Below are 19,438 nucleotides of genomic sequence, written 5' to 3'. Positions count from 1 at the left end.
GGGAGGTTCAGTTTGATATTCCAAAAATCACTCAGTTGGAAAGCATCGGCTATTCCGGGAGACTTTTTCCGGGAACTCCGAGAGTTGCGTAATTGCCGGTGGTAGTCGTCGTGTAAACAATTGATCCGAGAGTCTGAGATTGAAGAGCTACGAAACAAGGTACCTTCTCTTTGTTCTTATTTTGATCATTGATATCTCCTTTGAGAATATCGTTGGCCTTTAACTGAAGACCATGGAACCGGATCAAATACTGAAAATCTGATACAATTCAAACTGATTTGGATCGTCTTGAACCAACAGGCCAACCTGGACTCGTTCGTGCAGGGAGAAACCAAGTCAAGACGCAAATTAGTTCGTTCCACGCTGAGTTTGACCCAAATCAGTCTCATTTTTGCCATGTGACTTAGTCTGAATTAGGACGGGCACACTCAACCATAATCGAAGGGGTGAATCTACCCTCTCCCTTTCCAACCCACTGCTTTCCAAAATTGAGTCAATGTTCTCCCGTCAACATTAATGGATGATTAAGATTTCAAAGTCAAAGCTCTCGATGATCAAGACATAGGTTTTTTGTTAAACAATCAATCAATTGTTAAAATCAAATAAAATATAGATCAATTATTAAGATTATAAGTTAATAGACTGTTAAAATAAAGCAGGTTATAATAAGACCACTACCCAAAATCAAATTAGAGAATAAAGACATTAAGCACCATACAAGCAAATGAGATAGTAAAATAGTTCCACCAAAAGAGAGAAGGTGGCATAAGAGCGAGAAAAGGTCCGCCTAGAGAAGAAGGTGTGGACCTTGTACCAGAGTTTTTGGAGTTCGGTACCGAATACCGGAGATTTATTTTAAATTATTGAGTTGGATACAATTCAAGAGTTCCCAGAAATACATATTATATATATGGGCGGTTGAATTTGGGAGAGAAGGGGAGAGAGTTAGGCTTGACGATGAAAGGAATCATGGTACCAATATCTCCCTCCTCGATGGCGTGAAGGAATGCTGGATTCGATCAGAAGCCGTGAAAAAGCGGCCTAAGGACGTTCCACCCGCATTCCCTGATGGCCCAACTTCGCGGGGAAGATCGCCCCGTTGTAGACAGTCACTGTCCATCAATTTCAAGATTATTGATGCGCCAGTTGAATACCTACCCAATGATCCTGAAAAGCAGGATAAGAAGAAAGAAAAGGGAATTGAATTTCGCAGTGGATAAAGAATCGGTTTTCAGAGGCAGTATCTTTAGGAGCAAAAAGGTAATACAGACCGAGCAACCTGCAGACTCTCCATATGCAGTGCTGGACAAAGATAGTTGTTTTGGAACGTCTGAAAATAATCAAGGTGTGGATTCTGCGGTGACGCCGATTCCAGCGTCAGGAATCTGTGTTGGGTGACCTTGTGGACTATGTAATGAAGAAGGTATACTCATTGTACTTTCAAAGCGATCCTTCTTACCTTTAGGACAAAGAGAAGTAAAGATAAAGATACCTTCAATTTCATCCTTGTCCTAGTACACAATTACTCTAAAGACTGTGGCACTGAGTTTTGACTCTTTTTAAGTTCTGGAAGTGGATTGAATGTTAGTCCATAGAGGTAATGAGAAAAAAGTCTTGAAACTGGTGGATGTGGATTAAGGAAATAACAACTGGGTTCACAAAATTTATGGGTGATATTATCTTTTAAGACCAGCTTAAAAGAACATCTTGACATATTTGAAACCTTTGCCACTGAGAGTTCCCTCTGGATATTGCTCTTGTGAAGTTGTAGGATTCTTCGGATGGAACTCCTATAATTATGTAACTTTTAAAATTGTAATGTGGTTTGGTGGATATCATGACCTCAAAAGCAACCTCCTTTGTTTCCATGGGGTCTCATGCCCTTGCAGTTAGCAGTGATATACCACAGAAATGAGGAAATGTTTTTAGATTGGTTAGCTCTCGACAATAAACATACTTTCCCCCATCAAGGGGGTCAATGTCACCACTCACCGCTCACCACCAACCTGATATCAGTGGTATAACGATTTTGCAGCCTGAATCCTCGTTAGTTTGCTTTTCTTCTTTGAAAACTTCTCCTCAGATTGCTGATTTTTAGATACGGCTTTATCAATAGCTTTTTGCTTCCGGACGGTTTTGGACCTTCGCACTGGTGCTCCTTTTTTTATTTTTCTGTTTCAGAAATTTCCCAAAAATGAAAAGAAAATTAAAAACTTAGGAACTTTAAAAAAAAATTAACAAAATTCTCAATCACAACCACCATTTGCAATAAACTGAGCATTACTTGAATAATCCTTTTACGTAAAAATATTCAAAATAAGTAACAGAAAGCCAGCAAAAAAATTGCAGCCCACAACTAGTGCCTGAGGCTGAGCAGAAAATTCAGGCAAACTGAGAAGCAAAGAGCAAAAGAGAGTAAAACTGGGGGAAACAAATCAAAGACAATTATTTGCGTATTTTTAATCAATACAACAATTATTATATATGCCACCTCAAATTTAATGATTTTCCCCATTAAATTTATCAACGTAAAAAATAAAACAATGTTCAGTGCAGAACATTTTCCATTCCTCTCTATCATTTGCCAACTTTATTGTTTTATTTGCCTTCAGCCAAGCTAAGTTTTTAAAATCATAATTTATTAAGGATCATTATCTGTGGATTGAACATCTAGTTCAATGACCATATCAGGAATTTATTAGTATGAGGCATCTAGATCAACTCACATGGGCTGTCTCAAGTGTGTTCAACTAATCTTTGAAAAAACAGAATTGCGGTCCTAGAACCCTATACTTCATTTTAGATGAACAACCGATGTCTCAGCTCAGAAAATTAGAAATGACATGGTTACTGTCTCAGTGATTAGACACCTGTTTTTGCAACACTGCAAAAATCACTTGCAGGCATAAGCCATCTTCCAGAAAGCCAATTTAGAAATGAATAATCTTCTGTATGACGCAACTGACAGGCTTTATGAATTATCCTATGCTTTCAATATTAAAGTTCTTTCTTCTTTACCAGATACATAACACCATCGGAGTCATCTTAGATAACATGCCCAAGAAAGAACAAACAAATAAATGATTTCTTAAACTTTTCAGAAACATTTGAAGTCAAAAAACATAGAGCAGATTGAGTTTCTTCTGATGTATAAGTTATTTGAATACTTTTATGTTCAAAGAACTACTTGTATGTATGAAAAAAAAAAAAATACCAGTTAAATTGGCTGCAGTCTTAGAAATAAATTAAAGCAAAATTCACAAAAAAGGGCATTAAATTTTCAGTTTATTATGATCCCATTCAATGAACCCTTCAATTTATACAAATTTTCTTGCTTGACATTGTGACAAATAGAAGTAAAGAATCAGTGTCAGTGGTTGCTAACCTCACAACTCCAAGAGTCGGGTTTGAAATTTTCCCCTCCGATGTGTCCATTGCTGCATACACTATAAGTTAGATGGTCCTTGAAAATAAAAAGATGTGATGATGAACAAATTGTGTTTATATTTTGCCCATTCCTCACGTTCATGTATTTGATTGTATAGAGTATTGCAGATATCTTACTACTGTTTACAACAAATAAAGCAAGTGAAATTCAAGTGTCAACAACTATAGCGTCACCATATGTAATAAAAAGAATATGAAAGGAAACAACTAAATCACTAAAAATATGTAAAACTGAATAATATAATGTAAAAGAAATGGAACTTCGTTCGTGAAACAGCAGTGTAGCTTTCCAGTGGCTTCAAGCAAACCATGACCATATATGGTAAATAACTGTCTTTGATTAATCTTGAAAATAAATAAAATATAATTCTCTGAACTACGAAGAAGATAAACAATCAGATGAAGAGCTTGCAGTCATCCTCATAGAGATATCTAAATACTCGAGGAGCTTCCAACGTACAATTAAAGAACTCAACGAGATCCTAGCAGAAAATTTCCTCCATATCCGATACATCCAATTCTCAAAAGCTAAAGAATGCAACACATCTTCCAACATACAATTAGAGAACTCAACAACACTCTAGCAGAATATTTACTTCAGTTCAACTGCATCCAATTATTATCAATAAAAAGAACGTCATATATCTTCCTCAACTGTTAAAACAAAAGTCGAGTTTCCAAATACGACACAAATTCGCGGTCTGAAAGCAACAACAACAAGAAAACACCAAAAAAAAAAAAAAACGGAAAATGAAGTGTAAAACCTAACCATACCCTGTGGAAGATCCTGTGAAGTATCGGTAGAGATGTCCATCGAAACTGTACCACTTTTGTTCTTGTTCCTCTTCTTCGCCATGTTGAGTCGCAGTAGCCGATCGACAGAATTAGGGATTTCGAAAAGTAACAAATTTGAGACGCCCGTATGTGCGACGCGGTGGCAATTTATTTATTTCACTCGACTCGAACCGAGTTATTAATAAGATTCATGGACTCTCCGAGTTGACTCACGACTCAAGTGGGTCATATCAAATTTTAGACAGGGCTAGTCGACTCCTAAGCAGGGATTCGGTTCTTCCGTTCCGACTGAATCTCTTCTAACTTGTTGCGAGTCTGGTCACCGGGTTAACGAGTACCGATCAGACTCAGTTGATCTAACTCTAATTTTTATGTATCTAAATCGGATTTTGATTCCTAGTTGGAATAATTTTTATTCTCCTGACCGATTAATAAATAGGTCTCGTTCGAGTTTGACATAGAATTTAATGGGTCTGATTCAATTGATGAAAAGGCTAGAAGTTGGACTTTAATTAATTTTTTTACCTAAAATAATTATTATCAATCAAATTATTTTATAAAGGTTAAATAATTACATATATTCATTTATAATTTTAAATATACTTAACCTAAATTGTCGGATTTACAACGACAAAGCACGGACAAGGTTACAGGGACAATTCGGGATTTGTGTGGGTTTTTTTCAGGTTCAAGTTTTAGGGTTACGGATCAGGGTTGAATTTGGGTTTTAGGAAACCTAACCCCGACCTGACCCATGCCCACCTTGTATCAATATTGTACACTACTTTAAAAAACAAATAAGGTCAATTTAGCTCATTTAAGCACATGTTTAATTTAGTCAGTTTGTAAATATTGGGCATTGGCCTTTTCAACACCATTTACTCTCACTTTTAACTTTAAAGTAACATGATATAATAGTATTAACAAAAAAGTCTAATGCAATTAAGTTTTTGACCGGGTAGCAACATGGCTAATTCAAAGGTTTAAAAAGGGCAATTTGATCTTGAGAAGTTTCTTCGCTTAAAGTGATATTAAACCCAACTTTTGGATTTTTTTGAAAAAATTAGTTGAAATTGGATTCCGGTCAATGGTTCGGTGCATTCATGGTGGTGTGGCTTTTACTTAAATGATTTTTAACGAAACGTTGACTTTGATTTGGCTATCATGGATAATGAGTACAAGATAGACTAGGGTTATTTGTTGCTTTTTTCTCTTGTTTTATTTTGATGAATGCATGGAGATTAAATTTAGCCATTGTTTATTAATTTCATTATTAGTGGGTAATTTGATAAATTTGTAGGTTACAATTTTTAAATAATATATTTTATTATGATAAAATAATATTTAGAGTATATATCTTTTGAAATGTATATTGGGTAATACGTGTCAATTATTTTATTTTATTTTATTTTTATTTTTAGGGGGGGAGTCGACAATTTAGCTTTAAAATTTTATACGAAATCCCCAATAAAACTCAACTCATGGTTTGTATTAACACGTATTATCTATCGAGAATGCTCTGATATGATACCAAACACCAATTTGTGCTACTATCTTTAACATGACAACCTTATAATAATATTACTTACTAGCAAAAATATAACATTTCATTACAATCTTTCTCGTTTTTTTAGTCAGTATAAATTAAAGTCGATTTAATTTATATTATTATTAAAATAAAAAAGCTCTTATTAAAAAAAATCTAGGTCACACCCCTCATTATATCCATTTCATTACCACTTGTCACATTACATTAATTGAATATTCATTATAATGATATAGTTTAAAATAATTGATATTGACTCATGAACTAATACAACATCATTAGTGCCTTTAATCAACCAAGCCAAGTGGTGTCAAAGCAGCCTAATGATTGTAGACACGGTCATGTAGCTCTCTTCCAACCAAGATAATTATGGTATCTTGCTTTTAAGGGTTTTGATAGTAGAAAGAACCTCCTAACTTCTTTGATTACTCTAAAGAGATGTTAAGAGGTGGGACAAAGCCAATGCACTTCTTCTACACCACTCGTGTTTTAGGTAACATTTTCGATGAATATATGATATGTTCCAGCTACTGTATATTATATAATATTTTTGCGACGATTTGTATCATCTACCTTCAGTTTTGTCTTTGAGGAGAGGGACTGCCGGTCTTTTAAACCGTTACTCGTTCGAAGTTGATAGACGCGGCATACTACCCAACCTGAGATTGTATGGCAAAATAATGCTGACTGTCATTCTTGCATCACGGTGACGGTTGCGTTTGCGGTTGCAGTTCTTAGTAAGTTGTTTTGGAGGGGATTCTGATCAGAGGGGAAGAATTTTGGGGAGGTTTGAGGGTTTTTGGTTGGACTAGATTCGAAGTCGAGAGAGTATAGTGGTTTTTGTGGTTGATTTGCTTTGGGCGCTCGCGTCTGCTAAGCTTTTCTGTGGTTGTTTTATTGAAGGCTAGTGGCGGGGTAATTGGGTGGCGAATAGAGGAACTTGACGTGCCTTCTATTTTTTTTTTTTTTTGGTTCACGTAAAAAGCACATGCAGTTTGTGACTTCAAGAGTTCCTATATTTTAGGTTTGTTCCGTGCCTGGTTATGGGAGATTTCTTTAAATTATTGAGTTGGATGCAGTTCAAGAATTTCCACGTTTTTGAGAAATAAATATCTGGGCGGTTGAGTTTGGGAGAAAAAGGGGGAGAGTATGGTGTTTGCGTTCGGAAAGTTTAATGACGATGTTAAACAATGAAGCATGGAATCTCTGGTAGTTTTGTGTTTCGACGTGTTGAAGGAAAGTAGTGTTTTGAAATCATGTTGTCAGTGTCCCCCTCCTCGATGGCGAGAAGCTCCCTGGAAGAAATGCTTGATTCAATCAGGTGCCGTGACGAGCGACCAAAGGATGTTCCGCCAGCATTACCTGTTCGCCCGTCTTCGCGGGGAAGGTTGCCCCCTTCTAGACGGTCACTGTGCATCAATTTCAAGATTGGTGATACTCCAGTTGAATATCCACCCGATGATCCTGAAAAGAAGGATAAGAATAAGAGAAGGGAATTGAATATCGCAGTGGACAAAGAATCGGCTTTCAGAGGCGGTATATTTGGGAGCATAAAGGCAATAAAGACCGAACAACCTGCAGAGACTCCATATGCAAAGGTACTGGACAAAGAGAATTGTTTTGAAGCGTCTGAAGAAACTCAAGGTGTAGATTCTGGAGGGAAGCTGGTTCCAGTGCCATTTGTGCGTCAGGAATCTGAGTTGGGCGACCTTGTGGACTATGTTTTGAAGAAGGTATGCTCATTGTACTTATAAAGAGATTCGTTGACTGTTCTGACAAAGATATTGAAACCAGTTATGCTAAAACCTCGAGGCATTAGTGAAGGCGTAACATGAATATGAGAGGGATCGGCCCGGTCGATATTAAATTCTCAACACTCCCCCGCACGTTGCCATTTGTGGCTGGTGGAAACAGGTGGGAGCGAGACTTGAACTCGGGACCTACCTTGCTCTGATACCATATTGAAACCAGTTGCGCTAAAACCTCGAGGCATTAGTGAAGGGGCAACATGAATATAAGAGGGATCGGCCCGGTCGATATTAAATTCTCAACAAAAGAGAAGACAAGATAAAGATGCCTTCAATTTAGTCACTGTCCTAGTATAGTCCACAATTACTCTGATAGACAGTGGCACTGAGTTTGACTTCTTTAAGCTCTGGAAGTGAATTGAATGTTAGTCCACAGAGAGAATGAGAAACTTCTTGAAACTGGTAGAATGTGGGTTGGCAGATCTGTTTTATGTTAAGGAAATAACTACTGTGTTTATAAAATTTACAGGCCATGTAATCTTTTAAGACCAGCCTAAAATTACATCTTGACATATTTGAATTGTTTTCTATGGAGACTCGGAGAGTTCCACCTGATCTCAAGAACAACTTTTATTGTTTTCATGGGGTCTAATGCCTTTCAGTTTGCAGTGATATACCATAGAAATGAGGAAAGGTTTTTACATTGGTTTGCTATCTCCAAAGCTTTAAGAATGGTTGGATAATGAAGTGAACTGAGACTGAAGGTCCCTGACAGGAAACAAAGCATCTGGGAGCCTGTTATTATAGTAAAGTAGTTTAATCATCAGTAGTATATATGTTTGTGGCCTTTCACATTTTTATTGTTGCTGGTAAGGCTGATGATAGGTGTTAAGATCAATCAATCTTTGCTTCTCTCCCCTCCCTTCTCTCTTTCATTTTTTAAAAATCTAATTTCATTGCAAGAACACCTCAAAAAGACCAAAATTTTCCTTTCTTAGCAAGGGGGGCAGTGCTTGAGCTTGATATGAAATTGGCATTTTTGGCATAGACAGAAAAAACGGTAACCTGGTTTCTATAGTTTTTCTTACTGAGGAAATTAAACATTTGATAGATAGTTGTGTGGATTATTTTGGAGCTTGTTTACTATTCTTGGATTGTTGTATCTGTTGTCACAATCACAAGTTGCATGAAAAAAGCTCTCTTTTGCTTGCAACAAGACTGGAAAACCTGCATCAGACTTGAAATATGTCATTTCTGTTTCAGAAACTCCCGTTTGGCCCATATGCCTTGTTTTTTCACAGGCTTTTGAAGCTCAACCTGCTTTTTTTTATATGCTTTGGTTAATCATATTCAAGCTATTTTTTTGGTTTCAGAAACTTCGTGTTTGGTGTCGTCTTCCCCAGGGTGATTGGGAATTAGGAAAGATACAGTCAATTTCTGGGGAGGATGTCTGTGTATTGCTTGCAGGAGGCAATGTGAGTCAGAATGTGTCTTTTCCTGTTCTTTTTCTCCAAAGAACTTGATTCAGGCTTCCTCAAACGCTTCAGAAACTTGCTTGACAACTTAAGCTAGTAAAACTTATACCTGAATACTGTTGTTTCTATCAGATTAAAACTGTATCGACAGAAAACATCCTGCCTGCAAATCCGGATATCCTTGAGGGCATAGATGATCTCATCCAGCTTAGTTACTTGAATGAGCCTTCTGTTCTTCACAATCTTCAGAAAAGATATTCTAAAGATGAGGTTTATGTAAGTGTTTGGCTGCAACATTATTTTTTTTACTACTAACGGCATGTTGTGCTTGGCTAGATGCTTATTACCAATATTTTTGGTTTGTATATGTAGACTAAAGCAGGCCCTGTATTGGTGGCTATCAACCCCTTTAAAGAGGTACCACTGTATGGAAATGATTTTGTAGCAGCTTACAGGCAGAAACTTAATGATCGGCCCCATGTCTATGCAATTGCAGATAAGGCCTTCACGGAGATGATGAGAGGTTGAGATGGAAGATATTTTTGAGAAACATTTTCTTCATTTTTATTGGTTATTTTTGGTTGATCGAATATTTTTGTGGATTATGCAGATGAAATAAATCAATCCATCATTATAAGGTATGCCAAAAATGCACTTTGCTGGTTTTTGAATTTGAATATACGATTTTGTAATTTGCCTGTATGTATTGAGTTTGTCTGTGGTTTGCTCTCAAGTTGGCTTTAATGTGCGAGAGAATTTCTGGTGTTGTTTTTCTAGAGAATTTTTATCTCCCTGTTTAAATTGATTTAAAGTAGGGATTTGAAGTGCAGGTTACTTGGTAATCGGGCTTAAGTTCATGGAAAAGTTATCTGGTTGAAGGCTGTTGAGAAATTTGGAAAGACTGCTACCTTCACTTACTGGAGAGATCCCCAAAATATAAAATGGGCTCCGATGAAATCCTGTGTCCCGTCGTGCTAGATTTCAAGAACGAGGTTAAATAGTGAGCCTTACAGGGTGATGATAGCTCTAGACGTGGCTTGATGAATCAGAAGTTTGTCCGTTTAGTTGAGACATTGTAATATGAGTCTATCAGGAACTTATTTAGCTTGGGAGGTGTAATAAGTTATCTTAGACTAGTGAAAAGTTTGTGTTTAAAAAATAAACTAGAAAGTGTGTCATTTTCAATGTGGTTAAGTTAGGGTAAAATCTTAAATCTACTGAACTAGAAAAAGAATTGCAGTTACTAGCTGACTCACCATCTATATTTTCATACTAATTTATTGCAGATGTTCTATTCTTTCACACAATCTGCTTCACCGTCATTCTCCTAATATCTTTTTTCACTCCTTTGAAAACTCTATGAACCACTCCGTAGATAACCATTTAGTGAGCAGTTGGTATCTGGGCCTGCACAATCTATTACCTTTGAATTATGGATGTCAAATTTGAGTAATTCTCTTAGGACTGGTTTGTACCTGGTGATTTATGTGAATGCTTCAAAATAAATCATTACATTGCTAGTTGTTAATGGGAATAGCCCTACTTAGATTAGTGTTAAGAAAAGTCATATGGTTATTTATTGGGAAATGACCTTCTAATTTGACTAGTAATTTGGGATGGACATTATCTCAAACAAATCTAAATAGTGTCACCCTTTATGAAATAGTAAATGCAAAGAATTCATGATGTAGTCTTTCTATTTTTACTGATTGATTCTTCTTCTTATGTTGTTCAAAGGACAAGTTTTTTGCACTTTTCCTTGGTTGAGAGTTATGTCCTGACTTCTAGACATGTCTTCGAATATTCTGTATTTATGTTTGATGTTTCAATGTTTGACATCAACTGCAGTGGTGAAAGTGGAGCTGGTAAAACTGAAACAGCAAAAATCGCAATGCAGTATTTGGCTGCGCTTGGAGGCGGCAGTGGAATAGAAAATGAAGTTCTTCAAACAAATTGCATACTGGAAGCATTTGGGAATGCGAAGACATCAAGAAATGACAATTCGAGTCGTTTTGTAAGTTTGTTCTCTTTTATAACTGAGGATACTCTTCTTCTAGTTCATATGTAATAGTAATCTCTGGATCTTTGGGTTCCCTCAATGATCTCATATTCCGTGAATTTTTTTTTTCTGTTTTTGTGAGGACTATCCTAAAGGTGCTTGGTGATTATACAGGGGAAACTGATAGAAATCCATTTTAGCACAATGGGAAAAATTTGTGGTGCTGAGATTCAGACATGTAAGAATGCCTTTAACGTAATATTTGTAAATCATTTGATCTTGTGGTTCTTATTATTTGCTTAATGCTGATTCCTTTTTTTTTTGTTGTTCTTTTCTGTCTCTGCATTCAAAATTTGCTCATCAGTTCTACTGGAGAAGGTATGTCTGAGTGCCATCTGAAATTTTATATGGCATTTACATTCTGTTTCTATTTTCATGCCAATTTTAGTTGTTCATTTCCGGCAGTCAAGAGTGGTTCAGCGGGCAAAAGGAGAAAGGTCATATCATATTTTCTATCAACTTTGTGCTGGAGCTCCTCCAGCTCTTAGAGGTATATTCAACTTTTATTTTCGATAAAATATGTCGAGCTTGGGTAATTGTATTGAAAATTAAATGAGAAACGAATTATAATGATTTACATGTACAGTAGAGTGTCACAATATTAGGTAACTACCTAATCCTGGAAATACAAATCAGAATCAAATCAGAATTAAATCAAAATCTAATCCTAATCCCTACAAATCAGGAATTACAATCACTAGAGAAAGTCAAATAGTCACAGTTGTACACGAATGGTATTTTCCCACATGATGCACATGCTGTATTCACAGCTGTACACGGACTGTATTTTCCCACGTGCTGTACATACTATATTTACAGCTGTACACAGTCTGTATTTTCCGACAAATTTCTACATTAATTAGATTTAATTTTCATGGAGTAAAGCATTTTTGTTTAGTGAATGTTATTTTTCTTTGCAGAACGATACAACCTGAAATCAGCCAGCAGTTATGAGTATTTAAGGCAGAGTGATTGCTTGATTATTAATGATGTTAATGATGGTCAAAGGTTTCATACTTTGATGGTAACATTTCAGTTCTTTTATGTTTTGAAGTTGCCAAAACATGTCAGTATATTTTATTTATTCATGTTCTCAATTTGATTAGGCAGCCCTAGATGTTGTTCAAATATGCAAAGAGGATCAAGAGAATGCATTTGCATTGCTAGCTGCTGTTCTATGGCTGGGAAACATTTCTTTTCCAGTTATTGACAATGAAAACCATGTGGAAGTAGTAAATGATGAAGGTAAAGGTGCTGGTGCATTCATGTTTTGCTTTGTCTTGTAGCATCATTATTTCTAAGTGCAAAGTTTTGAAAATCTCTCTCACCCCCTCCTTTTTGTTGCGCTTATACTTCTTTTAATAAAATAATCTTCTTTAAAAAATAGTTTTGTTGGATATGCATGCCTCTCAAAGTGCTTTTTTCTCATTTCTTACATTATTTGCAATTCCTTGATTGGTTGGATGATGTGTTTGAGGGTTACTGGTTGGCAAGTGGTTATACATGCTCTGATTTAAACCTATTTCACTTGGTCATAATGAACATGGTAACAGGTGTCACAAATGCTGCAAAGTTGTTGGGCTGCAATGTCTGTGACTTGATGGTTGCTTTGTCTACTCATAAAATTCGGGCTGGCAATGATGACATAGTCCAAAAGCTTACATTGCCACAGGTACTTTTCCAATTTCTTTTCTTCCTGACATACCACACACAAGCTTGGGACAAGTTTTTTATTGTTCTATTTTTTTACAGGCTATCGACATTAGAGATGCGTTAGCAAAGTCCATCTATTCCAGCTTGTTTGACTGGCTGGTAGAACAAATAAATAAATCACTTGAAGTGGGCAAACGGAGAACAGGAAGATCCATAATCATCCTCGACATTTATGGATTTGAATCTTTTGATGTGTGTGTTTAATGTTTGATGTAGTAAGTGTTTCCTCTTCCCAAAAGGGTTCTCATGCTTTTGTTTCTTGCCTTTTCAGAAGAACAGCTTTGAACAGTTCTGCATCAATTATGCAAATGAAAGGCTGCAACAACACTTCAACCGACATCTGTTCAAACTAGAACAGGAGGTCAGAATGCAATGCATTTTTTGAATTAGAGTTTGTTGAGTGGGACAAAGTCTCATATTGATGAGAATAAAAGTTAATGGGTTATTTGGTTAAGCAATTGGCATCCTAAGTGGCTAGTCATTTTGGGATGGAACCGGGCTCAACTCCAAGCCAACAGAGTTTTGAGACAGCTCATGCAAATTACATTGTTTTATTATTGCATTATAGACAAAGTGGAGCTCTTCTAGTGCTTAATTGTGATGCTAAGTTTAGTGTCACTTTAGCTTGTAATGTGTTGTCTATAATTTTTTTCCCCCCCCAATAAGGTTTCAGTTGCAGAAACATGTCTGGCTGCAACTCATTGCATCTTGCATATAGTGTGTTTTTTTTTTTTTTTTTGGGGGGGGGGGGGGGGCGGGGGGGCATATAATAAGTGCTGATTAAGTGTCAATGTAAAATTAGCTGTTAATCCTCAAATGACGTCACCTTGAGTTTTCCTACTGTCTAGTGCTTACCATATGCTCATCATTATATGCTTATAATAATCTTTTTTTTTCATATGAATTGGTTGACCTGGTACAATGGCAACATGTATTGTTTGTCAATGAGATTATGTAGCTACAGAACAGCTAAATAAGTTTGTTTTTATCTAAAAAATACTACTTCCTTTAGTGGTGATTTTTATGGCCTGTTTGTTGGTTTTTGTACTTCAAGCTATTCCTATCAGTTAATCATTTACTTGTAAACGAGATGATATCTGTGCAGTCATGCTAACAGTACGTTTTAATTAGATAACATAATTTATATTATCTCATTATGATTAAAATGTAAATTGCAGGAGTACAGCCAAGATGGAATTGATTGGACAAAAGTTGATTTTGAAGACAATCAGGAGTGCCTCAATCTATTTGAGAAGGTAAACATTATCTGGCTTCACCTTGTGGATCAACTACTGATATATGTGAAATCCTAGCCACTTCTTTTATTTTTGAATGGTGAGTAATTTTATTAAGAGAGTCGAAGTGCGCTACAGATACAACAACAATGGGTGTGTCTCAGAGCCAACTAGAGAAAAAAAGGTATAAACTGTAAGAAAATTAAATTACATTCTCTTGAAATAGAGTTAAACTCGGAAGAACACTCCCTTCTTGCTAAGGAATCTACTGCCATATAGGGCTGTGAAGCCATGTGATGGAGAGAGTGACCGCCAGGGTATTGATCTCGTCCATAATATGAATGAGCCACCAGAGGAGGAGGGTGGGGAAGAATATCCTCTTAGTGCACCAGCTGATAATGACTGCCTCTACAGGAGGGAAGAACCGAAGTTATGTGAGGCAAATTTTAAGGCCTTATCACTTGTAGAGCTGTCAGTACCAAGGGGCCCAGCAAATGATAATAAAATTTTGCATATCCTGCTGGAGTGCAAATGAGCTTGATGGAATAACAGGGGGTGGAAACCAGGAGTTAATCCTAGTCACTTTTTGTGTTAGTTAATTTTACTTAGCATGGATGTATAGCAATGGTCATATATTCTTTAAGGCATGTACTTTAATATTAAGGAGATCTATCCTGAACCTTGAAGTGGTAGCCTTTGAGTCTCAGCATCTGCATCAGAAATTTTTGAGAGCGTATCCATTGACTTGTTACATTTTATAATACTGTATATCTGAATAATTTGAAGGGCAGATAATGATCCTGTGTTTGTACTGCCTTGCAGAAACCACTTGGCTTATTGTCATTATTGGATGAGGAATCAACTTTTCCTAAAGCTACTGACTTGACCTTCGCCCATAAGCTTAAGCAGCACTTGAATTCTAATCCATGTTTCAAAGGTGAAAGGGGTGGGGCTTTCAGTGTTCATCACTATGCAGGAGAGGTTGGTTTTTTCTTCTATCACATATCTGATGTCATTATGGAGTAGTTTGAACTGAGTTTAAATCCATGGTCGTACACTGACAATCGCAATTTAGGGATGCTTATCGACCCTGATTCATTGGATTAGTCATTTTGTCTATTGTTCACGGAGTTGATTTGTCTATTGGAAGTTGTAAAAGTTGCAACTTTCAGACTGTTAATTCTGATAGGAATTGGAATAGCTTGAAAAAGTACATAATATGAACTGAGAACGTGACACTGAAAATTTTCCTTTATAATTGATTTAATTCTCAAAAAGTAATTAATGCATTATCAACTGCTATTTTGGCAGTTGTTCATTCTTTTTCTTGTCGAAAACCATTAAACTGTTTTGCTTGTCATACTCCTCATATAGAAGATAATCTTGAGAGAGGGATCACATAGCATGATCTTTGGCTGTATTATGTTTTTCTCCTCTTAAGTTCTTTGGATCACATAGCATGATCTTTTGGCTATAATATCCTTTCTCTAGTTAAGTTGTTTACTTTTGCTGTTCTTTGCTTGAATAGGGTGTAATAGTCTTCATTTGGACATGGAGTTTGACATCTTGGAGTGTATTAGTCTTTGTCATGCATGCAGTAATGGAAAAAATCATGGAGTGGTGGAAAAAAATCATGTTTTCTGGGGATAACTAGTTGAGAAAGAAATGTTTTTTTAAGTTTCTGAGGTTTGATGTCCTTGAGAAAACCTTTCTTAAAAACAAAAAAAAAATGTTATTGTTCACCAGCTTTGTTTCTTGTGTCAGATTGTGGACCTTAGTCTGATCCATTTTGTTGCTGTAGATAAACACAACTTATTTTGTATGATAATTCCTTGTGCATGTTTCTTCTGGAAAAATGATTGGCTGTTGTTCTCTGTACCCAATCAGGTTAAGTATGATACAAGTGGCTTCTTGGAGAAGAACAGAGAGACCCTGTATTATGATTCTATCCTCCTTCTGTCATCATGCAATACTCAACTACCTCAGTTGTTTGCTTCTAATATGCTTAATCATTCTCGGAAACCCCTTAGTCCTCTAAGGCGTGTTGGTGGTGCCAGCTCCCAAAAGCAAAGTGTTGGGACAAAATTCAAGGTATAAAATGCTGTTGCTTATGCTGCAATCTTGCAGTTTGTTTTCTTATTAAGTAATAGTTAGATGGCAGAAAAGAGGACAATAATTATGTCAATTGATATTTTATTGAAAGTGCTGGTCTGGATGCATAACTTGGACTTGAAATGTACTTACAAGATTACTTGGCTGCTTGCAGGGTCAATTATTCAAATTGATGCAGCGATTAGAAAGTACTACACCTCATTTTGTCCGCTGTATAAAGCCAAATAGAAGGCAGCTTCCTGGCTTGTATGAAAAAGACCTCGTCTTACAGCAGCTCAGATGCTGTGGAGTCCTAGAGGTAGTGAGGATATCAAGGTCAGGGTATCCAACTAGAATGACTCATCAACAATTTGCAACAAGGTAACAATCCTCAGCACTTTAACTCTGCAGTATCTCGAAAAGTCATCTATTGCCATCAGTCCTGATATGGTGTATGCTTTTGCAGATATGCTTTCCTTCTGTTAGAGAATGTTGTCTCCTCGGACTCATTAAGCATTTCTGTTGCAATTCTTCAACAGTTCAGTATCCGTCCTGATATGTATCAAGTTGGATATACAAAGTTATTCTTCAGAACCGGCCAGGTAAAAAATACTCTTCAGCTGATTCTGTTTTAGAATTGAATCATCCACTAAATATTTAGAAAAGAGTGATCTGTAATTGAAGCTCTTGAATAAATTGATGGGAAGAGCTAATGAAGCAGTTATCTTTTGTTTGTGATTTGATGATTGCAGATTGGAGTGTTGGAAGATGCAAGAAACCGCAAATTGCAAGGAATTCTTGTGGTTCAGAAGTACATCCGTGGTCACCGAGTTCGGCATTACTTCATAGAACTTAAGAAAGAAATATTAACTCTACAATCATGTAAGGCTTCTGATCTTATTTGTTTTAGTAATTTGGGTAGAGGGATCTTTGAATAATTTTTTCTGTATGGTCACTTATGCAGTTGTCAGAGGTGAAAATGCAAGGAAAGAGTTTGTGGTTTTGGTAAAGAGGTGGAGAGCAATTGTTCTCATACAGAAAATTGTCAGGCAGAAGACTTGTAGGAAAACATTTGATGAGCATCAGAAGGCTGTTGTAGTTGTTCAGTCAGGTAACCTGGCCATTTTTCTTTCATTTTTTTTTCTTCTCTTTTATGATAATGATCAGTCAAGGTCACCAGAACGAGAACAGAAAAATCTATTTCCAGTTACTTCTGATTGTGATAGGGAGTTTCTTGTCCTTGGGTTTTTTTTTTCCTGTGTAGTTGTCCGTGGGTATCTGGCTAGAAGACATTATGGTAGGCTTCAGAATCTTGAAAGTTTGAAGGATAGTGTGAGTTCAAGGAGAGGAAGTGAGGTGGATAGAAAGGTTCAAGGAATGGAGGTATTTTAATTAATGATCTTTTTTTTAATTCAGTCACGTATAAGTATTATATTTGAAACATAAAAATTTGTATTCTCATATTATATTTCAAAGGGTAAACAATTGTATTCAAAAGTGATGGTTCCCTTGGTATGAAATGGTTTTGTGATGCATTTGTACATGGATTTGTGGATCATTATTGTTCCTGGTTCTCTTACTTGATGTGAAAGGAAAATTGACATATTTTGTGGGAGCAGGACTCTGTACAGGTGCATGTTGAGGTCCACTCTCCTGCTTTGGCAGAACTCCAAAGACGAGTTTTAAGTGCTGAGGCAGTGCTGAGACAAAAAGAAGAGGAAAATACTTCTTTGCAGCAGCAATTAAAGCAATATGAGAAAAGGTGGTCAGAGTACGAGGACAGAATGAAGTCCATGGAACAGTTGTGGCAGATACAAATGACTTCCTTACAGGTGAATCTCGCTGGACAAATACTAATTTACTGTTTCTTTCTCTGAAGCGCAAGTCTACATAACTTTTCTTTGTGCAGGCTGTTTCTCAGGAGAGGAAAATTAAATTCTGTTTCTTTTTCTTTTTCCTTTTCGATAAATACTCGCAATTGGTATTGAGAACTAGGTTGACGAACATGATACAAACGATTCCTAGATTTACATTGTTCTTGATTGTTTGCTTCCAAATTGGACACTTACCTGCACTAATGCTTGTGCAGTTTAAAATTAGTACAGTTACTAGTGGTCAGTGGGTCATTATTGTTGATTTTGAGTGGAGAACATGAGGTAAAATGTATGGGTGTTAGATTGGGAATTATCCAGTCTTTCCTGATTGAACTAATCAAAATTTGAATATTAGTGACGTTAGGCCCATCGCTGACTTGAATTTTGAGAAGTGTTTGCCTTTGTTGAAAGAAAATAAGAAACTGCATATAAAGCCTCTTGGGACAATCAAAGTTGAAATCATATACATGCTTTTTGAGTCATTCTGTTTTTTTTTTTTTTGTTGTTGTGAAAATGACACTCTAAATTTTCTGTTTAATTTACACAATATTTGGTCGCTAGTCATCTGTTCTGTCTCTTTCAGAAACACGTGCACATGCTGGACACTAAATCTTAAATGATTGCAGATGAGTCTAGCTGCACCAAGGAGAAGTTTTGCTGTTGATGAGGCAGTGGGTCGAACTGGAAGGCTTGAGGTGTCGCCTGCGTGCAACCTTTATGACGCTGATGGTGCTTTGTCTATTGAGACTCAAACTCCTAGAACACCAGTGAAATTTGCAATTCACCCTTCAGATGTACAAGCAAGATTGTCCAATGGCCATGCTGCAGTTGGCCGCCTTGCAATTGAATTTGAGCAGCGGAAAAGAGTGTTTGATGATGATGCTGGATATATTATTGAAGTAAAATCAGGCCATGCAGCTTCCAGCGTGAATCCTGCTGAAGAGCTACAGAGACTGAAGCACAGGTTCACTGCATGGAAGCGAGATTTTAAGGCTCGATTGGGGGAAACAAAACAAGTTCTCCAGAAGCTTGGAAACCCAGAGGCGAATAAGCTTAAGAAGAGGTGGTGGGCGAAAAAGACTACAAGGGCTACATGAGGTACTCTTTCAGATCACTGGGAAAAATTATTAGCCTGTTTCCTTTGACATTGTTTGACACTCGTTGGGGGGATAAGAAGACGGAACCTTGGCTTTTGGCCCTGTCAATGAGGTTCATGGTCACCGGTATTTTGCTGCAACATTTTGCATGTATCCTAGTCTGAGGAAGTGTTTTATATCTTACCATGTTATCGTTAATATCTATCCAATGTGGAAGAGAATGCCTGTTTATACAGCCGAAAGCGGCTAGAAAGGGTTCTTCTTGGGGGTTTGGGCCTACTTGTATATTATCTGTTGTGATTCCGTAAGTAACATAATGTGACCTTATACTACAATGCGTATGAAAATGAAAGTTATT

General features: G+C 36.7%; 2 protein-coding genes across 2 annotated transcripts; one reads left to right on the top strand and one right to left on the bottom strand.

Moving 5' to 3' along the window:
• Positions 1–1,845: 1,845 nt before the first annotated feature.
• On the bottom strand, positions 1,846–4,360 carry LOC137942653 (uncharacterized). The gene is made up of 3 exons (XM_068788381.1): positions 4,222–4,360; positions 3,386–3,437; positions 1,846–2,172 (listed from the first exon to the last, which is right to left on the bottom strand). The coding sequence occupies exons 1-3, from the start codon at positions 4,301–4,303 to the stop codon at positions 2,013–2,015; spliced, it is 294 nt and encodes a 97-aa protein (XP_068644482.1). The 5' UTR covers positions 4,304–4,360; the 3' UTR covers positions 1,846–2,012.
• Positions 4,361–6,386: 2,026 nt separating this feature from the next.
• Positions 6,387–19,347, top strand: LOC137938472 (myosin-1-like). Its single transcript, XM_068783427.1, has 24 exons — positions 6,387–7,521; positions 8,910–9,011; positions 9,144–9,287; positions 9,384–9,534; positions 9,622–9,649; positions 10,860–11,025; positions 11,185–11,248; positions 11,375–11,388; positions 11,476–11,560; positions 11,991–12,094; positions 12,177–12,315; positions 12,624–12,742; positions 12,823–12,975; positions 13,055–13,144; positions 13,962–14,039; positions 14,841–14,999; positions 15,906–16,109; positions 16,285–16,490; positions 16,576–16,711; positions 16,862–16,991; positions 17,074–17,220; positions 17,374–17,492; positions 17,729–17,941; positions 18,610–19,347. Exons 1-24 carry the CDS (start codon positions 7,045–7,047, stop codon positions 19,078–19,080), a joined length of 3,699 nt encoding a protein of 1,232 aa, XP_068639528.1. The 5' UTR covers positions 6,387–7,044; the 3' UTR covers positions 19,081–19,347.
• The last annotated feature ends 91 nt before the right edge of the window (positions 19,348–19,438 follow it).

This window comes from Aristolochia californica, unplaced genomic scaffold (genome assembly GCF_029961685.1).
Source record: "Aristolochia californica isolate CCGP_79_NKW_82.1479 unplaced genomic scaffold, dmAriCali1.0.hap1 SCAF_10, whole genome shotgun sequence".
Lineage (NCBI taxonomy): Eukaryota > Viridiplantae > Streptophyta > Magnoliopsida > Piperales > Aristolochiaceae > Aristolochia > Aristolochia californica.
Note: the sequence above shows the minus strand (reverse complement) of the source record. Positions and strands in the feature narration are given on the sequence as shown.

Coding starts and splice junctions, on each gene's coding strand:
- LOC137942653 (XM_068788381.1), bottom strand. CDS start 4,303: ATGGCGAAGAAGAGGAACAAGAACAAAAGTGGTACAGTTTCGATGGAC. Junction 3,438..4,221: donor TTCACAGGATCTTCCACAGG/GTATGGTTAGGT, acceptor TAGTGTATGCAG/CAATGGACACATCGGAGGGG. Junction 2,173..3,385: donor CCGACTCTTGGAGTTGTGAG/GTTAGCAACCAC, acceptor TTTCTGAAACAG/AAAAATAAAAAAAGGAGCAC.
- LOC137938472 (XM_068783427.1), top strand. CDS start 7,045: ATGTTGTCAGTGTCCCCCTCCTCGATGGCGAGAAGCTCCCTGGAAGAA. Junction 9,650..10,859: donor AATCAATCCATCATTATAAG/GTATGCCAAAAA, acceptor CATCAACTGCAG/TGGTGAAAGTGGAGCTGGTA. Junction 16,491..16,575: donor CATCAACAATTTGCAACAAG/GTAACAATCCTC, acceptor ATGCTTTTGCAG/ATATGCTTTCCTTCTGTTAG.